This window comes from Haliotis rufescens, unplaced genomic scaffold (genome assembly GCF_023055435.1).
Source record: "Haliotis rufescens isolate VD_foot unplaced genomic scaffold, xgHalRufe1.0.p SCAF_13, whole genome shotgun sequence".
NCBI classification, from domain to species: Eukaryota; Metazoa; Mollusca; class Gastropoda; order Lepetellida; family Haliotidae; genus Haliotis; species Haliotis rufescens.
Window position 1 is genome coordinate 33,349,048 of NW_025963813.1, and position 20,778 is coordinate 33,369,825.

General features: G+C 37.7%; 1 protein-coding gene across 3 annotated transcripts; it reads right to left on the bottom strand.

Moving 5' to 3' along the window:
- Positions 1-13,912: 13,912 nt before the first annotated feature.
- Positions 13,913-20,570, bottom strand: LOC125378634. 3 transcript variants are annotated; one of them, XM_048394428.1, is made up of 4 exons: positions 20,066-20,570; positions 19,313-19,413; positions 18,067-18,160; positions 13,913-14,291 (listed from the first exon to the last, which is right to left on the bottom strand). In XM_048394428.1, exons 1-4 carry the CDS (start codon positions 20,126-20,128, stop codon positions 14,217-14,219), a joined length of 333 nt encoding a protein of 110 aa, XP_048250385.1. In that variant the 5' UTR covers positions 20,129-20,570; the 3' UTR covers positions 13,913-14,216. The 3 variants fall into 3 exon arrangements, with proteins under 3 accessions (XP_048250385.1, XP_048250386.1, XP_048250387.1); XM_048394429.1 differs by lacking the exon at positions 13,913-14,291 and adding an exon at positions 15,990-16,228 and having other exon boundaries at positions 20,066-20,568; XM_048394430.1 differs by lacking the exon at positions 13,913-14,291 and having other exon boundaries at positions 19,921-20,553.
- Between the last annotated feature and the right edge of the window lie 208 nt (positions 20,571-20,778).

Below are 20,778 nucleotides of genomic sequence, written 5' to 3' on the forward strand. Positions count from 1 at the left end.
GGTAAATCGATAGCAACTGCATCTGATTCTTTATATAACTGTACATGTATATGGATTCAAATTATTCGTCTGCGCAGAATTCCAACGTCACCGAGGTTTCAAGTATGTGAAAATCTTACGTCACTTCCGGTGCTTTGGAATAATAAGCTACATTCAGGTGAAACAAAAAACATTGGACTATTTTTGCCTCTCGAAGCATGTCCAGAGAAACAGAAAGACGTTCATTCTTGCAACGGCTGCAATGTTCCAGGTTTTTTTCCGTTCATGGCTCTGAAAAGGTCAGGGATATTTACACAAACGCTTAATCCATAAATTGGTTCTTGATAGGGTGGACTAATCATAACATATCAAAGAAGACGTTTGTTTGTTTGTTTGTTTGTTTGTTTGTTGTTTAACGCCGAACTCACAAATATATGACAGCGATCTGTAAATAAATCAGAAAAAAATCTGGGTTCGATTCACTTCGTGAATAGAATGTGTATAGGATATATTTGTGTCCGCCGCCGTGATTTTGGCTAAAAATGGAGAAAGACATTAAATTACATACAACTTTAATGGTGCATTATTGAATATACAGTTTCTTCAATTGATAGTAGTCAGTTGCCAGGAGCAATAAGTCTTGGGCTCCAGCTGCCAGATGATCCTAAGTCCATGAGAACCAATCCTTTGCTCGTGGTTTCCCCCAAAGCGGCCAACGTCATATAACCTGCGTCACGCCAGGCCTTCCCCGACGGCACATGTTGCACTGAAATACTGATGAAACTCATTTACACCTTGTAAGGACCCGTGAAGATCCGGGGTAGAACGGGTCTTCAGCAACCCATGCTTGTCGTAAGAGGCGACTAACGGGATCGTGTGGTCAGGCTCGCTGACTTGGTTGATGCATCGATGCTCATAATGTCAATCACTGGTCCAGACTCGATTATTTACAGACCGCCATCATATAGCTGGAGTAATGCTGAGTGCAGCGTTATACAACAAACAACAAGTTGTAAGCTTGTGTAGCTCCGTGCTCGTTCACGTTACATACAAATCAACTATGTTCACAGTTGTACACCTGCAATTAAAACTGCTTGATGTGATCACGTGCAAAGTCATTTGAATTCCTTGATTAATATGTCGAGTTTTCAAATTGCATAATATGTTTATAACGAACTTCGGTTATATTAACGGAATTAAGCAGCCCCTTTTAGTTCGTAATATACAGTGTCTCGAAACCAGTTTCTTTTATCTATTATATGGGGCGTTCGTAATGCTGCAGAACATGTCTTTACATCTCTGCCGTTCGCCAGGATCCTGAACGAAACAGCACAATGAACACTCGTAAAAGATTCGACGGAAGGAGTGACGGGTCAGATATGAGATCAGTCTTGCTAGGTCATTATAGGCGTTCCCCTGCGTCCTCACTGACTCCATGCCTGCAAGGCCACGAAAACATTTCATTTAGGATGTAACCGTTTAAGTGTGTTCAGATTTCGGCCTACCTTTAGAATACAGTACCACAAACTTTTCAAACACGTGACAATACTCTATGACGTAATTTGTAGTATTTTGTTGCCAGTCACACCGGCGAAACAATGCCCTGTGACGTCAGGGGTCATCGAGTGTGCATAAGCTCCTCCCAGTGATCTATAATCTCTACACGAAATGTCATTGAATACGCCAAGCGCTGTGGAGAGTTTTGAATATTTGTTTACTGACTATAGCCTGCGGCGGCGCATTTTATAGCAAGCGCTAGTTTACGAAAGCACTTTTATTTTTTATATATTTTTAGTTTGTTTTTCTCGTAATTCAAGTAATTCTCACAAAAACTGGTTGCTTGTCTTTGAGACATGTGACCTACGGCAGAGACCGTCCTCACGAGAAGTTGTGGTACTGTATTCTAAAGGTGCTCCAAGATTTCTATCGACATCATAAAATACAACCGTTATCATTAATCTCTCTACGTGAACTGACCCATGAAGATCCGGGGTGGAATAGGTCTTCAGCAACCCATGCTAACAGTAAAAGGCGACTATGCTTGTCGTAAAAAGGCGACTAACGGGATCGGGTGGTCAGGCTTGTTGACTTGGATGATGCATGTCATCGTATCCCAACTGCTTGGATGGATGCTCATAATGTCAATCACTGGATTGTCTGGTCCAGACTCGATCGTTTACAGACCGCCGTCATATAGCTGGAATATTGCTGAGTGTGGTGGTAAACAACAAACAAACACAACAAACTCTAAGTGAACTCAGTTTTGAGGTTGACATGACGTCACACTGGAGGTTGTGACGTCATGTGATTCCAGTAGACTGCTAGGCGGCGTTGCAAAGGGCAAATCGCTTGCAACCGATGTACAGTGCTTCGCGACTTACACTGGTCGGTCCCTGTGAGTCCGCCTTTACAACGGGGCGCTAACTTTCAGCCGACAGCGGAACAAGAAATAAATTCTTGACTGGATCAACTGGGAATGAGCAAAGGCAGCTAACATCCCAGCATCCGCAGGGTAACAACAAGTTCCATCTTTTAACGTCTTTGGGTATGAGGCGGCGGGATCGAACCTCGGACCTTCCGCTCTCCGGGCGGAAGCTCTGCCACTACACCACGGAGGCGGTCTCTGACTGTTCTGCTGGCAACGGTAATCATAGCCAAGCTGCTGTTATCTGATTTGTATGGACTACACTGTAAATATTAAGATAGAAGTGATAGATATAATTATTTAACATATTTAACTCAGGGAATATATACGACATATATAAACTCCCTCTGGAAACCCATGTCCTGCCAAAGACCCCGGATACTTACCATTTCCATAATTTCCATTGTCATCAGCTTCAGCACCACGTGCACAAAGAATAAGTACCAAACAGATAAGTATACTGCACATGTATGTCATTGTTCCACGAGAGGGAGGCGCGCTGCTACACCCAGTCAGAATGTAATGCCTTATGTACTAGTTAGACATGTCTCTTGACACTTGTAAACTGTGCATTGGACGAACATAAATCACTGTAAGCGACATTTTCTCCGGCTGTGTAAGGCGGACACTGAAAGTACAGTTACAAGAATCGATCAGTCTTCTTGTTGAAGTATCTGGTATTCTTTATCTGATTTTTTTGTTTGAAGATTAATTAACATACTGCGCGTTCGGTTCCAAATTCAATTTAGCGCGGTTAAATCTACAGGTTAGCTAGCTCTACAGTGAAAACACAGTAATATGTCTATCTCCATTCTACCATGACTAAGTATAAAACGCGAACTCTTTGGTGTTAGCAAATAAATTGAGTGAAGCGGCATGGGTTGAGTCCAGTGTTTTGAGTGGGTGGTCCATGTGAATTACGAAAATTCACCGACAACAGCCTTTAAACAAAATATGGCGCTGTATATGCTCAGGCATTTTTTTCACACCGTAATACTTCACTAAACATATGACAGGCATTGAAAGCATACGACAACTTTGAAAGCTAACATGAGGTGGGCACCCCTGTAGAAAACTAAGCAAGCTTTGCAAAAGTTATGACGTCACATTCGTATACACAAAAGCGCCAAATTCCAAACTCTCTGTTGTCCCCAAAACATAAAATACATTCTTTTTGTTGATTTGTCGTGTTTCTGCACGAAATGTATTGCCACAGATCCTTTGAAGTTTGTAGTGACCGTAACTTTGCATTTTGTAACCTATTATTGCAGATATAATCATTTCAATACTCAATATAAAAGGCGAACTCTTTGGTGTCAGCAAATATATCGAGTGAAGCGGCATGGGTTGATATCATTGTTTTGAGTAGGTTGTCAAGGCCGTAGTTTTTTTTATAGGGGTGGGCAAATATTTGTACAAGTATCACTTGTCCCCAACGAGATTCAAATAAAACTGTTTTCTATAAAAAAATCTAGGGGGGCAACTGCCCCCCTGCGTCCCGGCTAGCTACGGCACTGGTTGTCATTCTGAATTACGGAATCACCGACAACAGCCTGTAAACAAAATATGTTAAAAGTATGTTTGTTATCATCATAATACTTCACTCGAATATACCACAGGCATTAAAAGCATACAAGCACGGCAACATGGTAGAAGCTAAGCAAGCTTCGCAAGGCTTTCGTTCTACGCCGCACGTCACCATTATGACGTCATATCGCTCAGACATCACGTCACAGTCGTAAATATTAAAGCGCCAAATTCCAAGCTCACTATCTCCAAAATTTAACACATTTTTTACGTAGATGTCTATCATGTGTTCTTCGCGAAATGTATTGCCACACATCCTTTGTATGTTGTAGTAACCGCACCATGCATTTTGTAACCTACAATTGTAGACATAAATATTTAAATATGCCTACAGACAATGACTGAATATGAGCTTCCGTGGTGATGCGGCCGTCACATCAGCTGTTTCAATCAGAGGGGGTTTATTGTGATTTAATAGCCTCTGACTGACCAATCAGAAAAGAGTAATTTCTAAATTCATGGTGCAAGTGTTGTTTAACGCCGCACTATTCCAGCCATATATGACGGCGGTCTGTCAATAATCGAGTCTGGACCAAACAATCAAGTGATTGACATTATGAGCATCGATCTACGCATTTGGGATACGATGACATGCATCAATCAAGTGAGGGAGCATGACCACCCGATCCCGTTAGTCGCCTTGCTCAATAAAGCCGGGTCCGTTCAAATGTATTTTCTGATAATATAAAATAGTTGCTGGCGTAAATGTTTATAACGATCACGACGACAGGTGTTATATGAAGAAGCTAATGTTCGTTATTAATGTGGGTCCTTCACGGGCAATGGTATTGACTGTTAATTGTTGTTTAACGCCGCACGCAGCAATATGACAGCTGTATGAAGGCGATCTGATAATTATTGAGTCCGGGCCAGACAATCCAGTGATTGATATTGTGAACAACAATAGGTGAGGTGAAATGGGGTGTAACGTCGCGTACAAGATTATTGCACTTATATAGCGACGTGCATGTACGTGTGTGTGTGTGTGTGTGTGTGTGTGACTGCTTGTACTAGTCGGGACTCATGCCGATTTATAGTGCTAGCTCACTGAGATACCATGCCGCAGTTTAACATGAATACCCACTCAGACACAGTTTACTGACTCCGAGCCGACCAGTCCTTGTTTTAGCCCCTTAATGCCGAGCGTCAGACAGGGTAACAACAAGTACCATCTTCTAACGTCTTTTGGTATGACGCGGGCGAACAATTCTATAGCTCCGGGTGTAATCAAACTATGTGCAAGTATTTGATTAACGCAATTTTACAGCTATAACGGTGGTCTGTACAAGATGGAGTCTGGACCAGACAATCCAGTGAGAGCAATGTGAACGTGAGCTAAAACCTACTTGCTCGGATGCAATTTGAGTTTTCAGCGACTTGAATAATACTTGTCTGGACTGCCAACTGACGCAAGCGATGTCTTCCTTTACAGACGCACCAATACTGCTAACACATGGTGTTACTCCGACTATCGTATAGACTGTCTTCAGCCTTCTAATCAGCACCTGATGTCGCCGTGTAATATATGTCATATCTCCTCCTCACCCACGTGACCTTCTCCCCTGCAGCTCTCTGCCAGCGATGACCTTCCACAAGAGGGCGGACAAAATGACATCTTGTCTTGTAATGCTGAAATGTTAATTGGTTGAGTGTTTTTATTTAAACTTCAGTTCACCTTGAGTTATAAATACGTTGCCTCGTTTGGATGGATTTTAAAAAGAATTAAGAGGGGGTGAGCTATGTAATCTTACTATCGGAGTTTCAGAAAAGGGGAAATACGAAAAGTCTAGGACTCGCAATGCTGGAATTCCTCGTGCTATGTTTGAAAACAAATATATCTCCTCGGTCTCCATTGCCTCCATATATTGTCTATGTCATGTTTATTCCTGGCAGAGTAAGTATGAACACTGAACATCCGGGGTAGAAGAGGTCTTCAGCAAGCCATGTTTGCCAGAAAAGGCGACTATGCTTGTCGTAAGAGGCGACTAACGGGATCGGGTGGCAAGGCTCTCTGACTTGGTTGATGCATGTCATTGATCCCAATTGTGTGGATCGACCCGTGAAGATCCTGGGTAGAATAGGTCTTCAGCAACCCATACTTGCCGTAAAAAACGACTAACGGGATCGGGTGGTCCAGCTCGCTGACTTGGTTGATGCAGGTCATCGATCCAAATTGCATGGATCGATGTTCATGATGTCAATCACTGGATTGTCTGGTCCAGACTCGATTATTTACAGACCGCCGTCATATAGCTGGAATATTGCTGAGTGTGGCACAAAACAACAAACCAACCAACCAATTGTGTGGATCGATGCTCATTATATTAATCACTGGATTGTGTGGTCCAGAATTTGATTATTTACAGACCGCCGTCATATAACTGGAATATTGCTGAGTGCAGTGTTCAACAACCAACCAAGTATGAACACTGAGCACTTGTCTCAACATACAGAACACGCCCCAGTCTTCAGGGGGTTTCACTTTAGTCATAGTAACATTTTGGCATCTTGCCTTCTGATGCAGACTGTACGCGTTTCTGTAGTTGTAACATTTGGATTTGTCATCTTGATTATTATTGTCCGTCTTTCTGTGCCATCAACATCTTGTCATATTGACCAAGAAATCCACAAACAGGTTTACCATCAAGCCAACCCATGGAAAGACAAACAAAGTGCAACAAATTTCTGACATTTTATTTTGCTGACAATATTATTCCATAAATAATTTCAACAAATATCTGTACACATGTTGGGCTACTAGCACTCCTTCAGGAAGCGGAACAGAATACAGTTTCATTCATACACATCACTGCCATAACACTGTGTCTTAATACAAAGTCAAGTCTTATGACATCATTGTCATCGTTACACCTAACTAAAAGGCTTCCGTAGTAAGCGCATCTCTCGATTTTTGATTTTCCAATGCACGGAGCTACGGGCTGTCCCATAGTGTTTTCCTAATAGGTCCCCGATCCAATGCTGCATGGATCTGTATATGATTGGGCAAAGAACATGCGTCGTGACGTAGCGTTTGTTTGTTTTTGTTGGTTGGTTGGTTGGTTGGTTGGTTGGTTGGTTTTACGCCGCACTCAGCCATATTCCAGCTGCCGTCATATAATCCAGCTATATGACGGCGGCCTGTACATAATCGAATCTAGACCAGACATTCCATTGATTGACGTCATGAGCATCGATCCGCGCAATTGGAATATAAAGACATGCATCAACCAAGTCAGCACGCCTGACGACCCGATCCCGTTAGCCGCCTCTTCAAAGCTGATCAGGTTACAACATTCAAGGCCCCAGTAAAGCTTTTATTTATTTATTTATTTATTTATTGTAGACATGTGAAGGACACTTCCAAAATTTACGCATCAAGGGATGTATCAATAGTGAGCATTTGAAAAAGTCATCACAATCATTAAAACATAACTTGGAAAACAGTGTCAGAATAAATATACAGACAGGGCTAAATCCATATCAATAAGAAACCCCTTCTGATGACAACTTCTTTTCAGAAAGCACTCAACACCAAGAGAGTCGAAACGTTATTGTGTAAATAATAAAATAATGTGTGACTGTGGTCAGACTAGTTAGGCGAGCCACAAGGTTGTGGCACTATTCGTGTTTCACCACGTGCAGAGGCATAGCGACTGTGTTCAGCAGGGGTCACAACGTTCGGACGTTGACACAATGAGTGAGTGAGTATTGTTTTTACGACGCTTTTAGCAATATTCAAGCAATATCACTGCGGGGGACACCAGAAATGGGCTTCTAACATTGTATCCATGTCGGGAATCAAACCCGGGTCTTCGGCGTTACGAGCGAACGCTTTGACCACTAGGCTACCAGACCGCCCCGTTGGCACAATGACACACAGTCATGCAAACATTCACTGAAGTCAAGGACGATGAACGGTTCACTCTAACCTAGCGCTACGTCAAGGACGATGAACGGGTCACACTACCCTAGCGATACGTCTGTTGTGCCCTTAAACCTACAATGGTCTTAAGTCTACAATATTTATGAGTGGGCGTGGCTTGTGTATGCACACGACACTTATTTCGTACGCACTGCTTCTCAATTGAACCCGGAAGTGCATCGAACTTCTGCCGTGTTGTGACAGCACACAGCGTGCAGTGAGACTGGATTGTTTGCGGTACAGCAGAACCTGAAGAAACTTTCCTTTTTATCAATCTGTAAACTATCATTATTTTATGCAAAACTAAGAGGAAATAAATCAAAATGTTTGTAAAACTTTCGTGTATTTTGTAAGCAAGTGTGGAATTTTAAGGAATTTTATTCCCAGTATCACCTTCCACTTTGCCATTGTCTCATGGAAAACAAACACTGGGAATTGGGCATTAAAATAGGAAATATTCCTTCTCGTTAGCAGTGTGTCATAACTCCCGTATAGCAACGTATATATCAAGTTCCATACCAACTACTTCTCGTGCACTCCCTGTTTCCTTCAGCGTTTTCAGTTGTGGTGTATTTGGATTGGCTAAATATGGACACGATAACTTTCTAAATATCCCGTATAACATTAAATTCAAAATTCAAATTCTAATCCAGGCTGGTAGTGTTCATATTCATTACATTAAATATGGTTAAATGTCAGTGGTTTTCATTCCCCATCAGATAATTTGAAGAGGACGAGAAAGTGATGTGTCCCCCCCCCCCCCCCCCCCCCCCACACACACACACACACACACACAAGATGATTGATCAATATCAGTATTGTATATTCATAAAAATTATATTGAATTCGTTTTTGTTTTGTTTGCAGGTCTTACCAGTTGGAACTGGTGTTTATATTGGTGTTCATGTTAGGGTCAGATAAAGTATAATTTTTTTTAATCAATAAACTGGAATTTAGTTTTGCATTTTTGGTATGCATTAGAAGTATTGTATACAGGCTACTAGTATATGGCTCCTTGTAATTCTATACTCATTGTGGGCAAGTCTAGATGAATCCAACGTCAAAATGTTCTTACTCTTTACATAATCTAGAAATTATTATTTAAAACTAATACGTTTTGCCTTCGAGACTTGTGCAAATGTAACAGGCTACCCATTGTACAGGTTAGGCAAATTAAACAGTACAAATGTCTCAGATGGCTTATAAGACATCATTAGTATATGTAAGTGTTTGGGACATCCCGTGAAAACATAAACAAAGTAAAGTGTGGCAGCAGTGAGGTAGTTTGTTTTAATGCTGCTATAAGCATAATGCCAGTCACATCACTGTAGAGGGCACCAAGTGTACACATTTGCATGTGGGTGGGGTGAAGTCACATACCAGTCAGCAGGACCTGTGCCCTACATCTGTGTATATTATTAGTTTAACACTCACATCTATACATAGGATGTGAAGCACATGTATTACCATGAATAGAACACCTTCTTTACATCAAATTATACATGCATTTTGTCTGCTGTTAAATTGTGTGTTCAAATCTGAAGAAAGAAGAGGATACTCCTACGTAGGAACTAAATAATGTTTGTGTAATTAGAGATGGTGTAAGCTTCACATTGGCTTTTAGTTTGTGACACACGATTGGACATTCATGCAATGATAACTTAATACAAGAAAGAAGTGTATGTAGCTGAACATAGATAAGCTGTTCAAGGTACATTTGTCAAGGTTGACATTGTGTGAGAAGTCAGATTGTAAACATCCATCACCTCCTGGGGTTAGTTGTTGGTGTATTCACTTCACATGACAAAAGAAATGAAGTCCATTGAAGATGTTTTATTACAAAAATACAAAACAACCTATGTATATTATTGATGACAAATCTGAGGCACATAAGAAACAAACAAACAAACATATAAGAAATTGTTAGCTAACAACAACATATGCAAACTACATGATCATATATTTTTTATACTTTTTTCACTCTTGTTTAATGCTGTATTCAGCCACCTGTATGCAAATTCAGACCAGACAAATCAGTCATTCCTTATTATGAGCAACGATCCACACCATCGGGGTACGATGACACACAATCAATAAAGTCACCAAATCTAACAACCAGGTCTATTTAGTCGCCTGTTATCACAAGAATAGATTGCTGGGGTCCTGTTCTAAACCATATTGTAACAAGGTAGACTAAATGATTATTATGTTAAATATCATCATATGTGGTATTCAAGCGCTTAATTTGGTAGACACAAATATATTTTTATGGCTGTTGAAATAAGTCAGCAAAATAATCTAACACACAAGAAATGCCAGATGAATAATGATAGCCATTGGCTCCTTAACATTAAATGAACATAAACCTGGAGGTTACATAAATATGACAAAGACCATTATACACGTCATTTTCATGGGAATTAAATGTTTCTAGAATGCAAACCAATGTAACTAGCAAATGTTTAAAAATACTTGCAAAATCAGAAACATTTCCATTTACTCAAAATGTCTTAAAAAAACTACCATGTATTTCAAGTCCAAAGCATCACAATTTCTTCGTCCAAATATAACCCAGTCTCTGCATTACACAAGTAATACAGTTAATACAACCATGTGTCCCAATAACCTCAAATGTCACCTTGAACATTGACATATATAGCACTAACATTTAATGTGGCAGTATTTGTAAGAATGTACATATATAGTTTCATGTCTACAGAGAAAACCATGCCTCATACAATAATTAAAATGTGTTTTGCAAATATCAGAACACAGACCTTAACCTTTAATAATTTTGACCAAAGCCTAAACAAAGCAAGTACACATAATAAAGAAGGCATATACAATTTTGATAAATGCATGAATACCCCCTACTTGCAAAGCGTAACCACAATTGTGTTTGTCTTGTGTCATGGACATTTTACCAAAACAACTCCCCAGGAACATTTTGAAAAACTCCTGTGAAGAATAATCCCCCAAATAATTAATCTTTGTGTAGTGGTTTAATAGTTACTTTCATACAACCACTTGTATTACCTTCCATGTTCGTATTAAGTGTCCATGTTATTTACCAGTAAGAAATCGTTTCAGAAAATGGTCCAAAGAAACAAAATATGTAAAAATGTGAGACATTATTATTACATTATTATTAAACTGACACATAACAATATGAAAATGTACAGCATAATGTCACACATCAGACATTCTGTGCATATATAACAATTACACATCAACAACTTTCTGAGTTGTGGCAGAAAGCCACAGTTTCCCACACTTCCCTTGGCAGACATGCATAGAGTTGGTGCAGTCTTCATGATCTACTGTCATGAGCAGAACTCAGACAGACTAGAAATGTGGCATCACTTTATTATTCCAATGGTCATGACATGGCAACATCCAATATACACAAATATCAAACCATCTCTCTCAAATAATTGTACATAAATTTTAGAGCTGGGACGAGTCCAAATTTACTACTCGGGGCCCCACCCCACTATTATCTGACCTGTAAGGTCTCAAGAGATACAAAATGTCCGATTGTGATTTTTTTTACCACAGTACATGCAAAACGTATTTAGATACATGAATTAAACAATCTGGTCATGCATACACTGAAGGTGACTTAAGTTATATATCTTTATTCAACCATATGAAAAGAAATTCGAACATTAGTGACATGTAGTGTAACCATAGAGTTCTAGATAAATTTTGTTATAAATTCTGCTCACAAGTTAGAAATGTTATTTACTATCAGTAGCCAAAACAAAATCTTAAGATTCCATTATATGTCAAGTTTATAGGTGTTATCCCATTTCTGGTCGAGGGGACATGAGTAATAGTATAGTAAAAAATCTCTTAAAATTAGAAATATTGACCCATAGCATTCATATTCTGCTCTCAAGTTAGAAATGTGATTTACTATCAGTAGCCAAAAGAAAATCTTAAGATTCCATTATATGTCAAGTTAAAAGGCGTTATCCCATTTCTGGTCGAGGCGAAATGAGTGATAATATAGTCAAAAATCTCTTAAAATTAGAAATATTGACCCATAGCATTCATATTCTGCTCTCAAGTTAGAAATGTGATTAAATATCAGTAGTCAAAACAAAATCTTAAGATTCCATTATATGTCAAGTTTATAGGCGTTATCCCATTTCTGGTCGAGGGGACATGAGTGATAATATAGTCAAAAATCTCTTAAAATTAGAAATATTGACCCATAGCATTCATATTCTGCTCTCAAGTTAGAAATGGTATTTACTATCAGTAGCCAAAAGAAAAACTTAAGATTCCATTATATGTCAAGTTTATAGGCGTTATCCCATTTCTGGTCGAGGCGAAATGAGTGATAATATAATCAAAAATCTCTTAAAATTAGAAATATTGACCCATAGCATTCATATTCTGCTCTCAAGTTAGAAATTTGATTTACTATCAGTACTCAAAACAAAATCTTAAGATTCCTTTATATGTCAAGTTTATAGGCGTTATCCCATTTCTGGTCGAGGCGAAATGAGTGATAATATAATCAAAAATCTCTTAAAATTAGAAATATTGACCCATAGCATTCATATTCTGCTCTCAAGTTAGAAATTTGATTTACTATCAGTACTCAAAACAAAATCTTAAGATTCCTTTATATGTCAAGTTTATAGGCGTTATCCCATTTCTGGTCGAGGCGAAATGAGTGATAATATAATCAAAAATCTCTTAAAATTAGAAATATTGACCCATAGCATTCATATTCTGCTCTCAAGTTAGAAATTTGATTTACTATCAGTACTCAAAACAAAATCTTAAGATTCCTTTATATGTCAAGTTTATAGGCGTTATCCCATTTCTGGTCGAGGCGAAATGAGTGATAATATAATCAAAAATTACTTAAAATTAGAAATATTGACCCATAGCATTCAGGCTTTGCTGACAGGTTTAAAATGTTATTTACTATCATTAGCCAAAAGAAAATCTAAAGATTCCATTATTTGTCGAGTTTATAGGCGTTATCCCATTTCTTGTCGAGGGGACATGAGTAATAATATAGTCAAAAATCTCTTAAAATTAGAAATATTGACCCATATGATTCATATTCTGCTCTCGAGTTAGAAATGGTATTTACTATCAGTAGCCAAAAGAAAATCTTAAGATTCCATTATATGTCAAGTTTATAGGCGTTATCCCATTTCTGGTCGAGGCGAAATGAGTGATAATATAATCAAAAATCTCTTAAAATTAGAAATATTGACCCATAGCATTCATATTCTGCTCTCAAGTTAGAAATGTGATTTACTATCAGTAGTCAAAACAAAATCTTAAGATTCCATTATATGTCAAGTTTATAGGCGTTATCCCATTTCTGGTCGAGGGGACATGAGTAATAATATAGTCAAAAATCTCTTAAAATTAGAAATATTGACCCATAGCATTCATTTTCTGCTCTCAAGTTAGAAATGGTATTTACTATCAGTAGTCAAAGCAAAATCTTAAGATTCCATTATATGTCGAGTTTATAGGCGTTATCCCATTTCTGTTCGAGGGGACATGAGTAATAATATAGTCAAAAATCTCTTTAAATTAGAAATATTGACCCATAGCATTCAGGCTTTGCTGACAGGTTTGAAATGGTATTTACTATCAGTAGCTAAAAGAAAATCTTCAGATTCCATTATTTGTCGAGTTTATAGGCGTTATCCCATTTCTGGTCGAGGGGACATGAGTGATAATATAGTCAAAAATCTCTTAAAATTAGAAATATTGACCCATAGCATTCATTACTATCAGTGGCCAAAAGAAGAGCCTAAGTCAGAAGGAATGGGTGCATAGTCAGAAAGAAATGCGAACATGAGTGACTTTTAGTGTAAGCATAGAGTTCGAGATAATTTTTGTCATTAAACAATATATCACATGACTAACCATGGGTCCAGGCAGTCCTGTGGGTACCCGGGTCCTACTCAGTACCCACCTGACCCAGGTACCCGAGTTACCCGTTGCAGCCCTAGTAAATTCACACATTGTCATACAAAGAAATACTAATGTTACAAAATGACATGTCACTGTGGTTCATGTACATCAAATTACTTTTCTTGTAAAGATAATATATGTGGGTGTTGATATCAGTGTGCAAGCACAATCATCACAACACATCCAGCAAGTCAGTCATCCTGTATAACAGTGGCATTTTAATCCTCCCTGTGTGAACCAAGCCATCATTATTCGTCATCCACAGTGATGTGGACACCCCTCCCTGGAACTTGACTGGCATCAAATTCTGTTGATTTACATTCATAGTTGACTTCTTCATAGGGTTTATTCAGCACATCCATCAGAATATGAATTATAGCTTCCTTTACCCCAACATACATCAGGTAATCTGTGGCAGCTCTGAAGTGTGAAAAAACATATGTTTATGTAAAAACAATTGACTAAGCACCGTAGCTCACAAAGACATCAACACATGTAGGCAACAGTTTGAAATATCAACAAAGCCAGTCATCTAACAGGATTTGTTGTAAGCATTGTCATTTATTCATTGTCATAGAACTATTTAAAGAAAACGCAATGAATATATCCAGAAATTGCAGCCTTACTGAAATATTTGGTTAACACATGTGACGTCATTGGAACAAGTATGTGATGTTTCAGTGTCATTATTTATGTGGTTTCTGAGGAGAAGAGAGACATCAGAAAGGGGCTTCGCACATTGTACCCATGTGGGGAATCGAATCCGGGTCTTCAGCTTGATGAGTGAATGCTTAACCAGTAGGCTGCCCTACTACCCCGAAGGAGAAGATGTTTACTCAGATGACAGATAACCAGTCCATGACATTAACTGGGTACAATGACAGGCAAAAATATTTGACCATCTCATACTGACTTTTGTTATTTGAACATGACAGTCACTGGAACTGTGTACCCCATGAGCAACATTCTATTCTTTTACCTGTCAGTGCCAATTTACTGTTAAGTGTTGGCTTCCATTTTTTCTTTGGTAATCACCTATCAGCACCAATTATCAGTTGGCTTCCCTTGTTAAGTTACCACCTTTGTTATCTTATTACTTTTGTTGTTCTTATACATACATACATACATACATACATACATACATACATACATACATACATACATACATACATACATACATACATACATACATACATACATACATACATACATACATACATACATACATACATACATACATACATACATACATACATACATACATACATACATACATACATACATACATACATACATACATACATACATACATACATACATACATACATACATACATACATACATACATACATACATACATACATACATACATACATACATACATACATACATACATACATACATACATACATACATACATACATACATACATACATACATACATACATACATACATACATACATACATACATACATACATACATACATACATACATACATACATACATACATACATACATACATACATACATACATACATACATACATACATACATACATACATACATACATACATACATACATACATACATACATACATACATACATACATACATACATACATACATACATACATACATACATACATACATACATAGCTGATCACCTCCATGGACTATAGGAAGATTGTCTTCCCTGAGAGCAGGAACATTAGGGTTTGATCTCCGGCTGCGTCATACCAAAAGACGTTAAAAGATTGCTAACGCAAATTGTGTAACCTTTAATACAGTTTGCTGACTCCGACCCAACTAGTACTTGTTTTAGCCCCTTATTGTCGAGCACCAGACAGGGTAGGAACAAGTACAACCTTTTATCGTCTTTTGGTATGACGTGGCTGAGGGTCGAACCCACGACATAGGTCCATACCAACATATGCTAACCTAATTTATCTGATGGTCAGGTTCGATGACTTGGTTTATTACATGTCAAATGGAAGTGTCTATATGTCAGTGTGTTTGGCAGTTAACTGCCTGCATTGTTGCTTATTTGATGGCAATATGTGTCATGTGTAGAGTACTTCATCAGAAATTTACATGACATTCCATGAATAAAAACGAAAGCCAATCCTACAATACATTTTTAGTAAATGCAAATAAATGTAACATTAAGCCAATCATGGTATCTGTCTCATTCCTCTGGTATAACCTCAAAACTTAAATATAATGTATGTTATCAGGAATTATTTGAAACAACCTGTTTCACAAAGTGTCATAAAATATTAATATTTAATACCGTGTATCTTTCAGTCTTGTTAATGTCAAAGCTGATATCAAGTACTGAAGCATTTTTTGCTGCATCTGAAACAATAATAAAAGTATGCAAAATATATAGGGAATACACGTCTTGTTATGTAATGAAGTAAGTAGTTAAGCAAATATAAGCAGATATAGCAACACTAATAACATTTCGTTTTAGTTAAAAGCACAAGTTAATTTGGAACGTGTTTAAATTGTACTTGTGACAACAGGGGCACCACAATTTCCTCATGACTTACCACCATGCACTTTCAGATAAAAATACTGTGTGTGGGAATAAAAGTGGAAAAAACATTTTCATAAACATAAAAAACAATAATCAACAAATCCCTTTCTATTATCATGTGAAATTTCTGCTTAAAGGGAAGTCTTTTTTACGAGTTTCACCATATCACAAGCATGTTTTTATGAACAACTGTCAATACAGGGTGTTCAAAGAAAGGTGAGGGTGTCATTTCCCACTTATGACACCAATCACAAACACATGCAAAGGCAAGACTCGTGACACCTAAATAAATATGGGAACATATGGTACAAGTCAAAAAAAGGAATTGCATGGGACATCATTTTGGTCATTAATGCATTAAAGTTGGAAATGGCTTCCACATGTCTACCATGAAATGTTTTGAAAGCTTGCTGAGGCCTTGAATATTGTAGCCTTGATCAAACAAGTTTGAAGCAAGAGTTGTATGGCACTCTTTGAAAAACTTTGTAGAAAGAGCACGCTCAATTGTACCTTAAAAGGCTGTAGCTGTTTGAAAATTGTCAGACATAAAAGCATAGTTGAGTACTAGAAAGTTGACGTCATCCTATTTGTTCTAGTCTTGTGTATACTTTACTGTCACTCTGAATCTTTATGCATAGACCAAAATATAAAACAGATGTACTAGTCTCTTTTATTTCCAGTTCAGTGGAAGGGAATGGCTACTTACATTATTGAACAATTTCAGATCATTGATATACAGGAATCTAAAGTCAAAATTCTTGACTGAATTCCTGTGTTTTTTATTTTACCAATCCGAGCAGAAGTTCTGATTCATATGCATAAAGAAACAGATGGGCAAGGACCTGAGCACATGGCTACTACAGGAACAGATCCAACAAGAAGGTCCAATTCCAATTAACCTAGTAATTGCATGAACTAAATTATCTAAATAAAAATGGTACAGACGTTACTAGAAGTCAGACAAAACATATACTTAATGCAGTATGCAGTATGACTTCCATGCTCTCACACTGGTTGATTACTTCCTTCTATGTCTACAGTGTTATTCATAGGAAAACAATTCTTATTATGCCACAGTTTCCAAACCTGAATGTACTAAAGTACCTATAATGAATTATTCACTCTTAAAACTATCTGACAGGTTATCTCAATGCATTGACATAGTATCTTCTTACCTACATGAAATTTCATGTTATTGTAGTTTACCAAGTCTCATTTGGTGATGGAAGTAGTAATGCTTTGTCAGTAGGTGTAACCAAAAACCTTCAGGTGGGTATTTGTTCAATAATCTGTGCTCTGTTCTCAACAGAATACAATGACAGATTGAACCCATTTTTATATATCAAAAGAATGGACAGCTTGACTGATATTCCTTTGAAATTGAGGTGGTATCGATTGTAGGAATCAATAAGCTGCCAGAATATATATACATGAGAATATCCCCAAAGACAACATTAGCTCTCCTATTCCACCAGATCCTATAAGGAGTCCCAAATGACAGGGCTGTAAGTTATCATGTACACAATCCTTAAAGCATGGTCTTGCATTGAAATAGCTCACAAATTTTCATGTAACGTTTTCATGAGCAATGATTGGAAGGATGTTTGTTAAAAATAATATATGAGGCAACTGTCACATTTGAGAAGGTACATACATATTGAGACAGATATCCCTCTGCAAAATTGACTCTTCGGTCTGGTGTTGGGAAGCCGCTGACAAACTCATCATGCCTTTGAAGTTGTTCCTCACTGAAAAACATATCTAAAATGAGTGTTTGTTGTTCAGTGCCCCGCTCAGCAATATCCATACTATATTGTGTCTCAACAAGACCAAATAGTGTTTTGATATTATGAGCAAAGTTATCACAGTCATAATGTATGATGTCATAAATTCATCCAGGGTCACAGAGATTTACCACCTGATCCATTGAGTCTCTGGTGTGACAAGCATAGGTTGCTGGGGACTAGTTCTAACACAGTATCCATTAAGTCTCCTGGTGTGACAAGCATAGGTTGCGAGGGACTAGTTCTAACACAGTATCCATTAAGTCTCCTGGTGTGACAAGCATAGGTTGCTAGGGACTAGTTCTAACACAGTATCCATTGAGTCTCTGGTGTGACAAGCATAGGTTGCTAGTGACTAGTTCTAACACAGTATCCATTAAGTCTCCTGGTGTGACAAGCATAGGTTGCTAGGGACTAGTTCTAACACAGTATCCATTAAGTCTCCTGGTGTGACAAGCATAGGTTGCTAGGGACTAGTTCTAACACAGTATCCATTCAGGACTTCAATTAGTGCTTCGTGTTTTATTGGTACTTCAATAATTCATTGTTTTAGCTTGTTTCGTTTTGGTAAAACCCACAAACACAGGTTAGGAGTAAATCAAACACTATGAGAAGCAACTGGAATAAAAACCCAGTTATTACTATATCTGGATTGAAAGTCATTCCAAGTTATCTGCCAACAAAAGTCACGGTGCATCTCTTGCAGCAATTCTCTGCAGGTGTGCCACTACATTTTCTTTCTGTATAAATTTTAGTAAAGAGAAACATCATTAACACAAGTTTAAGAAAACATCTTACTGAGAGTGAATAATACCTTCTTATCAGGTATCTAATGGCAGCAACTGACATGTGCCTCTTACAATTGTTAAGCTAAACTTTCAAATAATGTATTGTGAAATATGAAGGCACCATGGCAAAAACATTTATGAAGGTAATACAAGAGTACTGTTTACTCAGATATAATTTTTAGAATTCTTTTTATTAAAACAAAAGTACATCTGAAATCATCTTTGGTTAATATTTCATACTGAAAACATTAATGGATCTATCATTAAGCAACTGACACAATAATAAGGAAATGTCTTGTTGCAGGTGTTGCATTGGGTTTGGACATGCCTTGTGTTCCCATACAGCAGTGTTGATTGGATACTTTGAATCTGAATCTGATTCATCTTCTGTGTCCATTTTGGTGTCATTAGCTGCTTCCGTCTCTTTCTCTTAAAATGAAACATGATTGTATGTGAAATGTGGAACCAGTATGCGTAATCCTTGTACAAGTAACAAGCATATGAATGAACACAAGAATGTTTTTTCTGTGTATGATAAGTATGAAATGGTTAATGTCAGAAGTATGCTTATATTAGCTCTCTATCCTTAATTTCCAATGAGTCTGTGAATATATGAAATGTTCAGTACCAATATAGTAATATACTGATATCTCTGTGGTCAGAGATGTCATAAATTTATATCTGATAATAGGTACATGCCACGGTCTCAATGTGACGATAAAAGTGTAATTTAGTTCTTAACTTAAAGAACATGCACATGCTGGCACTTGCACAATGCTAGGCATTATTGGGCTTTGTTTCAGCGTGAAGAGTCAACTGTTTTGAGTAATATGTAATGTTATAGGTATATATTGCAAAAACCTACATAAGTTCTGAATGCTTTGACATGGTGACCTGCCATAATTATTTTAACTGTACCATCAATAAAGGACAAACCTCCTTCTGTGGACATTGGTATGAGTGTCACATAATGCAGCTCCCACAAGTGGCCTATGCTTAGTACTGGCATGTCTCCTCGGTATTCAGCTGGACGAATGAATGTAGGCTCATTTGCAATTGTTGTAATGATCCTGATGGTCACCTTATAGAGGTCAGCTGTTGCCTGCAGAATGATGTTGTCTCCCCATTCCCCCAACATCTTCATCTTGATGATATAGTCTCTGAATGTTGGATAATGGTTTTTATCCACGAAGTCCTTGAACAGACGCCGCTTGCCCTAAAACATGTTCAGTTAGTGTGAGAGTGAGAAATGTTACTGTTCTTCTTTCTTCTTATACTACATGTAATACACATAAAATGAAAAAAAACAAAACAACAAAAAACATGACTCAATGTTGTGTTGTATAGTCATCTAAGTTCAAAGCTAAAATGGTACAAAATCTCTACAAGTGACAAACCTCACATTGTCAGAAGATACCATTTTGCATGACCCCCATGGGGAAGTACTGGTACTTGCATCTTTATGTTAAATGCAACATGCATAGATAATGAATTGAAATTGTGCAATTCATCAGGTTCCATGAATTTGGTCAAGTGTTTTTATGTTTGCCCAAAATTGGAAAAAGTGAAAATTCAAGATGAGCTAATGAAAAAAACAGTTTTCACTGGCTTGCTGTATAAGTGCATTTACCTTAAATGCAAAGTTTAGTCCCATTTTACCTCATCCCAATCTATATGCCTTTCAAAATTTACTTGAACCTATTTATTGGGGTAAACATAAAGTATCAGAAATTATTCATACAGCCCAACTGAATATAAAGTCAGTGGTTTATACTGTAACCTAAAAGAGCCACT

What these genes read in the sequence shown, in the direction of transcription:
- LOC125378634 (XM_048394428.1), bottom strand. Translation starts at nt 20,128, where the DNA reads ATGAAGATGTTGGGGGAATGGGGAGACAACATCATTCTGCAGGCAACA. An exon ending in CTGCTGTATGGGAACACAAG is followed by an intron (nt 18,161 to 19,312) that starts GCATGTCCAAAC and finishes TATGTTTTTCAG; the next exon opens with TGAGGAACAACTTCAAAGGC. An exon ending in AGGGATATCTGTCTCAATAT is followed by an intron (nt 14,292 to 18,066) that starts GTATGTACCTTC and finishes TTCACACTTCAG; the next exon opens with AGCTGCCACAGATTACCTGA.